Source organism: Geospiza fortis, unplaced genomic scaffold, assembly GCF_000277835.1.
Source record: "Geospiza fortis unplaced genomic scaffold, GeoFor_1.0 scaffold224, whole genome shotgun sequence".
In the NCBI taxonomy this organism is placed as follows: Eukaryota; Metazoa; Chordata; class Aves; order Passeriformes; family Thraupidae; genus Geospiza; species Geospiza fortis.
Window position 1 is genome coordinate 365,097 of NW_005054448.1, and position 11,513 is coordinate 376,609.

Here is an 11,513-nt window from a genome sequence, read left to right on the forward strand (position 1 = left end):
TGGGCCACCGCGGCTGCATGGAGAGCCTGCGGGCCGACCTGCGGGACCTGCAGGCCGCCATCGCCGACGTGTGCTCCCGGGCCGGCGCCTTGCGCTTCCCCTCCTGGAAATTCCCCGACAAGGTGTCCTGCGAGCTGGACATCGCGGTGCTGCTGCAGCGCTACCGGCACAGCGACAGCGAGCCCGAGTTCAGCCAGCACGCACACGTGGTGCTGCTGGAGCTGCTCATTGACAGGTGAGAGCCCCAGGCAGCCGGGAAGGGCAGCTGTGTGTCTGACCTGCTGAGTTATCCAAGCCCTGGCGGACGTTTTGGGCACCTCGGCACAGGGAGAACTCAAAGGTGTTAGTTACTTAGAGAGCATCCAAATGAGGGCTGAGGGTGAGAGCACCTGGTCTGTTCAGCTGGAACAGAGAACACTGAGGTCAGAGCTCAGTGGGGCTGCAGCTCCTCCCAGGGGACAGCTCTGATCTCTGCGACCAGGGATGGGATTCAAAGAATGGCTGGAGCTGTGCCAGGGAGGTTTAGGCTGGAAAGCAGGAAAAGGTTCTTCCCCCTGAGGGTGCTCAGGCACTGAACAGGTTCCCCAGGGAATGATCACAGAATCAGCTGGGTTGGGATAAAAGACCTTGGAGATCATCAAGTGCAACCTATGACATAACAGCTCCTTATCAATGAACCCATGGCACCAAGTGCCACATATGGCCCCGAGGCTGCCAGAGCTCCAGGAGCCTTTGGCCAGTGCTCTCAGGCACAGGGTGGGATTGCTGGGGTGTCTGTGCAGGGCCAGGAGTTGGACTGGATGATCCCTGGGTCCCTTCCAGCTCAGGATATCCCCTGATTTTATGAAATCTTTTGGATGCTTTGTTCCCCATGTATTTCCACAATGAGCAGTGCCAGCACCACGGCCTCATGCCCTGCTGAGCTTTAAAACCCAGCTCCTTTCCCTGCTTAGAGCTCCCAGCACAAACTGGCCACAAACAGCAGAGCCAGAGGTGGAGCAGATGGGACAGGCTGGTTAAACTGCCTCCCAAAACCTTGGAAACACTGAGACACAGCTGCATCAACAGCCCTGCGAGGCCAAAGCCCCTTTTGCAACCTGAAATAAATCCAGCTCTGGTTTAAAAGATGAGCCATTCCCACTGAGCTGTTGGCCCTAAAATCAGGATTTACAGCAGCACAGATACCCCAAATCTTTGGATTAAGCACAGCCTCTCAGAAGTGGCTGCTCCATGAAGTGATCCACGCTGGGACAGTCCTGGGAGCACCAATGCCACCCTCCTGCATCCTGCTGCTGCAAATCCCGATTTTAGGGCCAACAGCTCAGTGGGAATGGCTCATCTTGTAAACCAGAGCTGGATTTATTTCACCCAGACTGCAAAAGGGGCTTTGGCCTCCCAGGGCTGTCGAGGCAGCTGTGTCTCAGTGTTTCCAAGGTTTTGGGAGGCAGTTTAACCAGCCTGTTCCATCTGCTCCACCTCTGGCTCTGCTGTTTGCGGCCAGTTTGTGCTGGGAGCTCTAAGCAGAGAAAGGAGCTGGGTTTTAAAGCTCAGCAGGGCATGAGGCCATGGTGCTGGCACCATGGAAATACGTGGGTGTCTTGGTTTGGAAAGACAGGAGTCTGCTAAGGAAGGCAGGAGCCTCCCCTGAAATGGAGAATGTAAATCCTCCCCACCCCTCCAAATTGCTATAAATTTGAAATTAAGGGGCTCTCAGGCAAAAATATGGGAGCAGGAAAGAACAGTTCTTTAATAGGGAAAGGGAAAAAATTAAAGGATAAAATAAACAATGCAGTGCACTAGAACAACACTGCCAGAGTCAGAACCCAAGCTGACACCCTGTGGGTCAGGGTGCTGGCAGCAGTGCCATTGGAATTGTGGCTCAGCCCTCCTGCAGTGTCAGGGGTGGTTCTGCTGGAGCAGGGATCCTGTAGAGAAGGATGTATTCTTCCTCTGAAGATCCAGTGGAAGAGACAGCTGCTGTTTCTCTGGGAAATCCCGTGGAGGAGGCGAGCTGGTGTCTCAAAACCTCTGGATTATATCTGGGTAGCAATGCTTGGCTCCTCCCTCTGGGCTCACATCTCCCAATGGGATGCTGTAGTTCTTATCAGTCATGCAGTGACATTCAATAGCTGTTATCAGCAATGTCCCCTCCCGAGGGAGGTGTGAATGTGGTCACTCAGAGAGAGAGATAAAGCAAACTGCTCACTTGACAAAGGTAATCTGCCACACAAATGGTAATGGAAAACATCTTGCATTGCAATCTTCAACAACGGGGAACAAAGCATCCAACAGACTCCATAAAACCATCGCTTTGCCTGGGTGATGGGAGGGGGCCCAGCCGGCATTCCCACTGTGTTTTCCCGTCGGGCCAGGCTGCTGCTGCTGCTGCAGAGCTTCACGGGCTACGCCGAGGCGGTGCTGAGCGGGCGGGCGCTGCCGCCGCCGCGGGGCCCCGGGCCCGGCATGTCCGCGGGGCTCACGGCCAGGGCCTTCTGGAGCTCCATGCTGAAACTCGGGGCCCTCTGCCAGCAGCTCCGGGACCAGGTGGGACATCGGGGCTGGGACATTTGGGGACATCCCATGAGCTGAGTCACTCCCCTCCCCTCCCGGATTTGGGTCGCGCTCCTTCTCGCCACGCCAGATGTGCGTGCGGGCTCTGAGTGCTGGCCCCTGTGTCACACATCTGTCCCCTCCCAGTCCGAGTCCCTTCCCTCCCCTGCATCCGTCCTGCTCCAGATCTCGGGATGAGTGAGCTGGGCCGCCTCTAGAGCTTGGGAAATATTCTCCTGCTGCCAAAATGCTGCAGCTCTGCTGATCCCACTGCGGATCTGAGCTGCCTCAAGACAGTGAAATAATCGGTGGTAAAAACAACCTCTCCTGCATTTTATTTTCCCCAAAATTATCTTTCTTGTGGGAAAGCCTCACAATAACCCATGTGGCGAAATAACCCAGGAGGCAGTGCAGGGGGTGGGACAGAAGGGATGCTGGGGAGTTGGGGAGGAGGTTTTGCTGCTGAGGTTTTCCCGTGGTCACTGTCCCTGGGCTGCATTGCTGTCCCATCTCCACACCTGAATTAGGCTTTTATGGGTCATTTCCACTCTGATCCGGGCTCTGGTTTTGTTCTGTGCTCTCTCCCTTGGGAGAAGGGTTGCCGGTGGGAGATCCCCACACAGCAATCCCCTCCACTCTCTGCTCCCCAGGTTGGGAAATATCAGAAGGAGCACCTGAAATGCATCTCACCAGAAGTTGTGGAGCCAGGAACTGCCTCAGAGGCTGCCCAGCCCACTTCTGTGTGCCCAAATCTGAGTGTCCAGCCCAGGGCTGGCCCCAGCGTGGCTCTGAGCACCCGCAGTGTCCCCACACAGACCCCGGGGTCACCCCTGGCCTCCTGTGACACCTGCTCCAGCGCCCAGGCCAGCCTGCACGAGGTGGGCAGAGCCATCACCAGCATCTGCCAGAGCCAGAACATCCCTTCAGCTCTCAGCAAATTCCAGGAGGTGCTGGAGGACGGCGCAGGGAGAAGGAACCTCTCTGCAACAGACATGAGCTACTGGGCCTCGGAGCAGAGCAAGGACCTGTCCCGCATCAACAAACACCTCCAGGGGCTGCTGCAGCAGCTGAACCCCGTGAGGGCTGAGCTGGAAGAGATGGGCAAACAGAAGGACAAGCTGCAGAAACAGGTTGAGGACTTTTCCAGGAAGCTGCAGGCAGAGAAGAACACCCAAGCAGAACAGCAGAAGGCAGCTGAGCAGAGCCTGAAAGCCAAGGAAAAGGAGCATTCTGAGGCTGTGGCCAGGCTGGAGCAGGACAAGGATGACCTCAGGAGAGGTACAGAGCTGTTCCCAGCACCCCCTCTGTCCTGGGTTAACACCCTCCCAGGCCTGGGGGCATTTGCAGGAATAAGAACAGAGTCCATGGGCAAATTCTGGCCCCATTACCACCAGCAGGGCTTCTTGTAGGTGCTGGGGGATTTTCCCTGCTGTGAGGCCTATCCTGGGCAGTGGGAGCTGGCTGTGTGTGTCCTATCACTGCCTCCTCCCTGGCAGCACAGCACGGTCACTGGATGAAAACACTTTGGTGTGGCTGCTTGCTGCCCCTTGGTTTGGTTGTTTTTGAGGAACTGATTAAAGAGAAAGTTTTTGTGCTGGTTTGGTTGTTTTTGAGGAACTGATTAATGAGAAGGTTTTTGTGCTGGTTTAGGAGCTGCTCTGCTGGAGGAGCAACTCTCTGCCCTGAAGGAGGAGCTGGCAGCGAAGGAGGTGGCTGTGCAGGAGCTGGGTAAGAGGCTCACCCATCTCACACACCCCCACCTCCCCCTGGCCTCATGAGTGTTTCACAGCCCTGTAGCCCCCAGCACGCCCAGGCTGTGGAGCTGTGGGGATGGGCAGAGGATGGGCCTCCTTCACAGCAGCACCCCAACATCACCCAGTGCCAGAGTAGGCTGGTGCTGGTGGAGGTTTGGGGGGGTCACAGGCCTCCTGTCAGACCTGCCTCCCTTTGCCAGGGCCTGTGGAGGGCATCGGGTGCCCCTGAACCACAGAGTCATGGACTGGTTTGGATGGGAAGGGACATTAAACCCCATCCAGTGCCACCCCTGCCATGGCAGGGACACCTCCCACTGTCCCAGGCTGCTCCCAGCCCCAGTGTCCAGCCTGGCCTTGGGCACTGCCAGGGATCCAGGGGCAGCCCCAGCTGCTCTGGGCACCCTGTGCCAGGGCCTGCCCACCCTGCCAGGGAACAATTCCTGCCCCTTATCCCATCCATCCCTGCCCTCTGGCAGTGGTCATTCCCCCTTGCTCTGTCACTCCAGGCCCCTGTCCCAAGTCCCTCTCCAGCTCTTTTGGAGCCCCTCTAGGCACTGGAAAGGGTTCTTAAGTTCTCTCTGGAGCCTTCTCTTCTCCAGGCTGAGCACCCCATCCCTCTCTTCACCTCCACGGTCCTCCAGCCTCTCTCCCCTCCCAGCCTGGGCCATGGTGGCTCTGTCTTCCCAGAGCTCTCCAAGACCACCTTGCTGGAGGAGATGAGCACCACGATGGTGGCCCAGAGCCAGGTGCTGGAGTTGGAGGAGAAGGTGCAGGTGCTCACAGGCCAGAAGGACAGCCTGGAGCAGGAGCTGAGTGCCAGCAGGGTGCAGCTGGAGCAGGAGCTGAGTGCCAGCAGGGTGCAGCTGGAGAAGGAGAAGGTCCGTGTGGAGAGCCTGCTCTGGCACGAGGAGGTACAGCCGGAGCCTGGGATGGCTGAGCTGCTGCTGCTGCTGCTGGCAAGGCTGTGGGGGATGGGGCCACAGCCCCACACGGGCTCAGCCCCCTCCACAGTCCCGCCCTGGGACAGGCCGAGGAGGACAAGGCGCGGCTGGCCGAGCAGCTGGAGCAGAGCCAGCAGCACAGTGGGAAACAGCTCCAGGCACAGCAGGTGAGTGCTGGCAGCCAGGTGTGGGACACAGCCTGTGCCACACCACTGCCCTGCCCACACCCACAGCCAGAGCTTTCCCAGCAGGGGCACTCTGGGACCCAGGGTGGCATTGCCACACGGCCACGTCCTCATGGGATTCCCTGGGGAAGAGGCCTCTCCCTCCACTCTGTGCCAGACAAGGCTCTGGTTGAGTCAGGGCAGAGGAGAGCAGCAGGGACATCTTGAGGTGCTTCCACATCTCCAGTGTTCTGTTCTTGGACACCTGGACACGCTCCACACTTTGTGGTTGGTGCTCCTGCTTCCAGCACACACAGGGATCTCACACAGCTAGAACCCTGCACGTTGTCCATCTCCAACTGCCATGGGACATCCTCATCATCAGGGCAGGGTGGGAGCTTCCCATGAGGGGCTGAGTCCTCACTCCTGCAAACTTCATCTCCTCCCTGCTGTGCCATGCAGGAGCTGCTGGACACGCTGCAGCAGGAGAAGCTGGCACTGCAGCAATCCATCCTGGAGCTGCAGGCGAACACAGCCCAGCTGCAGGAACAGGCACAGGAGCTGAGGGAGCGGGAAAGGCTCCTGGTGTTCTTCCCTGATCTCCACATGCCCGCTGAGACGCAGTTTGAGAGTAAGAGAGCAGGTGGAGCACAGTGGGTTTGTGCCTTGGGGTCTCCAGAGCTCCCAGGGGATCCTGCTGGCCCCAGACACTCCTGCTGATACCCAGGAAGGGCTCAGACCCCGTGTGAAGCTGTGACTATGCCAATGTGCCTCTGTGCATCCCACATCAGGGCCAGGACATGGCAGAGCTTCCTTTGCCCACAGGGCTTGGGGTCCCAGCTGCCACCTCCCGGGCTGTGCCACTGCTCCATGCCCAGGGCGGGCAGGAGGGGTGCCCACATCTGTGAGCAGACAGGCAGCAGCACGCTGGGCTCTGTTGGATTTTGTCTGCAGGCAGTGGGAACTTAACAGAGGACATGAAGAGTCAGCTCCAGGCCAACAAGATCCGGATCGAGGTGCTGGAGAGGGAGAACACACAGCTCGAGGCTCTGCTGGCCAAGGTGAAGGCAGCAGCCGAGCAGGGCGTGCTCAAGGTGAGCTGGGTGCCCCAAAACCACCCCGTGGCCCCCAGACATCCTTTGGGTAGCCTGGGAGGGCCAAGCCCAAGCTCCTCATGCTGCTGGGAGGTTGCTCTGGTTTAACTGGTGTTGCTTGAGGTGCCTGGGGCTGGTTCCAGCTCCTTTCCATCATCCATCAGTTGTGGTGGCCAAGGGATGTGACTGGAGCTGAAGGTGGTGGGGGGAAATTTCACCTCCTCTTCCTTTCCCCAGCTCGTCCCACAGGCCCAGCTGGGGTCCCAGCTCCACAGGGCGGCCAGCAGGCAGGACACTGGGTGAGTAGGAGCCCAGAGGAAGGGCTGGGGTGGGTTCCCTGCTCTTCCTCCCCTTTAACTGCTCCCCCCCCACAGGCGGCTCAGCAGCGGGAGCAGCGGGGACAGCCCAGGGATGCCAGGATGCCTGGACAAGGCCTGGCACAGAGCTGCCAGCAGCCAGCACTCCAAGAAACTGCGGGCAGAGCCCTCCCCCCAGGCCAAACCCTGCCTCACGCTGCCAGTGCGACGCCTGGGGCTCGGCCTCCCCTCGCTGCACACCGGGGCTCACCGCAAATAAACACGGATCAGTCTGCATTCCCTGACACAGAAACTGTTCCACCTGCCCTGCCCAGGGGACCTCGTTACTGGTTCTTTGTGCGTCAGGAAGGGAAAGCTGGGCTCTGCCCGGTTCCTTGGGGAGCTGCTCCAGGGACGTTGCTGGGCACTGGGATCAGTCACCCTTGGCTACGCTGCTGCTGGAGCCCCCGGAGAGCCCTGGGGCTGCTGCCAGCACACACTGTGTGCTAGCTCCTGCCAGGAACCATTCCCAAGAGGGGACTGGGATGTGGCCACACTTGGAAGAGGAAAGCAGAGCTGGCCTGGGATGAGAGGAGTCCAAACCATGCTCAGCCCACCAGCACAGCCACAGCCTGGGAAAGTCATTCCTCCCTCTATGAGCCCCGAGGGGCTGGGAACCACCAAGCCACTGGCACAGGCTGGCCCTGACCTCTGAGCTGCCTCCCCAGCACTATGAGCCCCGTGCAAACCCCACACAAACCACACAGCCAGCCCTTGCTCCATGTTTAATAGGGATGGACACGTGCCACGGTGCAGCCCGTGGGGCAGGACCCAGGCAGGCCCCATGGTGTGTCCCCAGTGCCTGTGCTGGTGAGCCCAGCCCTGTGCTGGCTCTGCAGCTGACTCGTGCCATCCTTTCTAATAAGTTATTATAAATAAGGCATCCAACCCCTGCCCTCCCACGGTGAGGCCGTGAGTCACCCACAGCCCTGCCAGCCCCAGCCCTGGCAGAGCTGTCACCCACCTCCCAGGGGGCCTGGCACTGCAGCCAGGCTCTGCCTACCCTGCCACGGCCACCAGCCAATAGACAAAAAAACCCAAGACTTAGAAAAATTGCTGTGAAGAGGGCAAGAGCACAGCAGGACCAGGGCTCTCCCTGCCCCAGCCCCCACCCCGTTACACCCATGGGTGCCCCAAATCTTCCCTCCCCAACACTGCCCATCTGGACCCCCACCCCTCTACTCACACCCAGCAGGAGAGCCCAAAGTCCTTCCCTCTCCAAAGCCTGGGCACTGTGATGGGCACAGCCACACCAACCCTGCTGTGGCAGCAAGTGCCTCTCGCTGGGCACCCCCCGCCCCCTCCCTGTCCCTGGAGCAGCCCTGGGTCTGTCCCTGGAGTGTGTCCTCGGGCCAGCTAGCTGTCCGTGCAGCAGTTCCCTGCAAGGGAGGACAGACAGACAGCCTTGGCACAGGGAGCCTGGCAGGCTCCAGGTGCTCCCCAGGCTGTGCCCCAGGGTCAGCAGGGGCTCGGCTGGGTGCCAGGGCGGTTCTCACCCAGGATGTTGCGCTTGCAGAGAGGGCAGGTCTGCTGCAGCAGGAGCCAGGGATCCACACAGTCCCGGTGGACCGCGTGGGAGCAGGGCAGCCCCCGCAGCCACTGCCAGCAGGGAAGTGAGGGCACGTGTGAGCACAGCTGGGTGGCAGGGATACAGCCCAGCCCCTGCCAGGGACACCCCAGCCCCTGCAGGGACACCCCAGCCCCTGCCAAGGACACAGCCCAGCCCCTGCCAGGGACACCCCAGCCCCTGCAGGGACACCCCAGCCCCTGCCAAGGACACAGCCCAGCCCCTGCCAGGGACACCCCAGCCCCTGCAGGGACACCCCAGCCCCTGCCAAGGACACAGCCCAGCCCCTGCCAGGGACACCCCAGCCCCTGCAGGGACACCCCAGCCCCTGCCAAGGACACAGCCCAGCCCCTGCCAGGGACACCCCAGCCCCGGCCAGCGAGCAGAGGCTCGGCCCAGGGTGGGCTGCAGTCCCACCTGGCTCTTGTGGAACTGGTCCAGGCACACAGCACAGCTGTCGATCTCACAGGCCCGGCTCCGGGGCGGCTTCCCCGGGGGGTACCGCCGCGTTTTCAGCGCCAGCAGCCGCCGCCGGATGTGCTGCTTCAGGTCCAGCTGTGGGGCAGAGCCGAGGGTCAGAGCCCACCCAAACCCCGGGCATGGCACACACAGCACAGACATTCCCACATTCCCACCTCGGCATCCCGCTCCGACAGCTCCTGCCGCGACTGCCGCTGGGCCTGCACCATGACGCCGGTGCAGAGCAGCAGGGCGATCAGCAGGATGGTGTTCCACAGCTGCTGCAGGTACTTCTGTGGGGACAGCACCGTGGGCACGGGAGCTGGAGAACTGGCTCCATTCCCAGCCCTGCTCCTGGCCCCACTCCCACCCCATTCCCAGCCCCATTCTCGACCCCACTCCCAGCCCCATTCCCAGCCCTGCTCCCCACCCCATTCCCAGCCCCACTCCTGGCCCTGCTGGAGCCCCGGTGCCGTACCTGGACCTGCGAGCTGCTCTCCCCAGGGCAGATGACCCCCTGCCACTCCCCATAGAGGCCCCCTCGGGACAGGCCACAGGTGGACCAGAGCGTGAGGGTCACTCCCTGCAAGGCAGGACACGGCATTGCTGATGGCCACAGCAGCGTCCAGCAATGGGAGCACACGTGTCCCGCGAGGAGGAACGCTGCTGCCGCCAGCTGCCCTGTTCCCACAGGCTCCCTTCCCTTCCCTTCCCTTCCCTTCCCTTCCCTTCCCTTCCCTTCCCTTCCCTTCCCTCTGAACAAACCCTCTAAAAACTGTAGCGCTATAAGCATTGCACCATTACACAAAGTTCCCAAATCATTCATTAATGTCAAGAAATAGATATATTCCATAGAAAAGGATTATTTTTGATCCATGGTAGTTTGATCATAAGGAATGTTATTCCCTTCCCTTCCCTTCCCTTCCCTTCCCCCTGCAGCTGCTCCCCATGGATCAGAGAAGTCTGGCTGGGCACAGTCATGCCCTGCTCTCCCACTGGCAGAATGAGGAAGAGGAGGACAGACAAACATACCAGGTTCTCCAGCAGCACTGCCTGGTACGTGATCTTCGCCGTAGCCCGGAGCCCACTGTGAGCAAAGACAAAAGTGTCAATTCCACGGACACAGCAGGATTTGGGGACAGCTCCCCCGTGCCAAGGAGCACCCCCTCCCCACAGGGATGGGCAGTGACCGAGGGGAACCAGAGGAACACAGAGGGGAGGTGACAGCAAGACCCTTTCTCCCCAGCTGTGCCCAGTGACCCTGCAAAGGGCTCTTCCTCCCAACCTTGTGCCTCAGTTGCCCCATGTGTGACACCATGGCAGCAATCCCAATGTCCCACATGTCAGGAGGATAGACAGGGTCCCACTGCTGCTGGTGGTGAGAACAAACACCCACAGAGGCTGTGGGGATGGCAGTGCCATGACAAGAACCAACCAATCTGGAAAATTTCTCCTGAGAGTCCTAAAGCTCTTGGCTGAGGCCACCTGCCAGCCACCACATGGGGACCCATGGAAGGGCTCCAGCCCTGGGGAAGGGCTGGATCTGGCCCAGATCTCCCCTAGAAACACATCTCATCCCCAGCTGGCCTTGGCATGGGCCAATGCCACCCCAGCAAACATGATGGGCTGAGTGAGAGACCCCAGGGTGGTCCCTGGGTGTGGCAGCCTGCTGGGGGACAAAGCAAGGACAAGGACAAGGCAGTGACAAGGCAGGGAGCAGGCAGGCTCCAGCCCCTCCACAGCCCAGGCCGTACCGCAGCAGCGCTCCCAGCAGCCTGGTGACATTGTCCGAAGACTGGATGACGATGACGGGCTTGGCCAGCAGCTGGGACACGTCCAGCTGCAGCGGGAGGGAAGGCAGCGGTCAGTGGTCAGCAGAGCCCGCCCGGCCCCGCCCCGGCACTGCCCTACCTCACGGATGGCGTTCTGGTTCAGCGCCAGGATCAGCAGGGCCGAGGCCCCCAGCACCAGGGCTCGCTTCATCTGCAGGGACAGCGGGGACACGATCAGGGGACAGCGGGGCTGTGTCCCCGACAAGCTCCTGTCCTGCTGCAGGAAGCACCCAGCACATCTCTGCCATGGTGAAGGGTCACAAGGGACCCAAGAGCGGTCAGAAGCTGTCAAAGACCCCCTGGGCCACTAAGCACAGACCAGAACCCGCCAGACCTGGCCAGGAGACACCCCAGGTGACACCCCTGTGGGTTTGTGACCTGCAAACACCACGGCAGCCCTCAGGGGACAGGGCCAGGCAGAGGAGACAGGGTCACACAGAGGAACACCTTGGTGACAACGGCGGTGGTGAAGGACTCCTCCTTGGCACCGCGGGGGCCCTCGGGCGGCTCCTCAGCGCCCACGGGCACCACCCCGATCCAGCTGTCAGCAGCACCCAGCTCCGGCTCTACGTCACCCACCTGGACATGGCAAGGACAGGGAGAGCTGGGATGGACCCCAAGGTTCAGGGCACCCCCAAAGCACCCCGATGCCCCAGGGGTCCTGGGGAGCTGGGCACAGTGTGGGGACAGGGACAGCAGGGGGGTAACACAGGGAAAACGGCCTGGCCCGCAGTGCCGCTGTGCCCCTGCCAGCACCTCCTCTCTGCTGCCGACACACCCGAGCCGCGGGGGGCCG

The 11,513-nt window shown here is 60.8% G+C and overlaps 2 protein-coding genes across 2 annotated transcripts in view; one reads left to right on the plus strand and one right to left on the minus strand.

Annotated features, from left to right (window-relative positions):
- Positions 1–6: 6 nt before the first annotated feature.
- CCDC157 (coiled-coil domain containing 157) lies at positions 7–7,112 on the plus strand. The gene is made up of 10 exons (XM_031062455.1): positions 7–235; positions 2,373–2,544; positions 3,201–3,828; positions 4,201–4,278; positions 4,992–5,268; positions 5,316–5,412; positions 5,872–6,040; positions 6,364–6,503; positions 6,741–6,802; positions 6,878–7,112. Exons 1-10 carry the CDS (start codon positions 18–20, stop codon positions 7,077–7,079), a joined length of 2,043 nt encoding a protein of 680 aa, XP_030918315.1. The 5' UTR covers positions 7–17; the 3' UTR covers positions 7,080–7,112.
- A 457-nt stretch (positions 7,113–7,569) lies between these two features.
- The window catches only part of RNF215 (ring finger protein 215), a 7,965-nt gene continuing 4,021 nt past the window's right edge, over positions 7,570–11,513 (minus strand). The window contains exons 2-10 of the mRNA XM_014309736.2: positions 11,165–11,483; positions 10,797–10,868; positions 10,640–10,725; positions 9,918–9,972; positions 9,364–9,468; positions 9,062–9,178; positions 8,844–8,981; positions 8,356–8,458; positions 7,570–8,238 (exon numbers count right to left, since the gene is read on the minus strand). Of these exons, the coding sequence (XP_014165211.2) occupies positions 8,216–8,238; positions 8,356–8,458; positions 8,844–8,981; positions 9,062–9,178; positions 9,364–9,468; positions 9,918–9,972; positions 10,640–10,725; positions 10,797–10,868; positions 11,165–11,483 (1,018 nt within the window). The 3' untranslated portion in view covers positions 7,570–8,215. The remainder of the gene's footprint in view (positions 8,239–8,355; positions 8,459–8,843; positions 8,982–9,061; positions 9,179–9,363; positions 9,469–9,917; positions 9,973–10,639; positions 10,726–10,796; positions 10,869–11,164; positions 11,484–11,513) is intronic.

Coding starts and splice junctions, on each gene's coding strand:
- CCDC157 (XM_031062455.1), top strand. CDS start 18: ATGGAGAGCCTGCGGGCCGACCTGCGGGACCTGCAGGCCGCCATCGCC. Junction 6,041..6,363: donor CGCTGAGACGCAGTTTGAGA/GTAAGAGAGCAG, acceptor TTTTGTCTGCAG/GCAGTGGGAACTTAACAGAG. Junction 6,504..6,740: donor CCGAGCAGGGCGTGCTCAAG/GTGAGCTGGGTG, acceptor TCCTTTCCCCAG/CTCGTCCCACAGGCCCAGCT.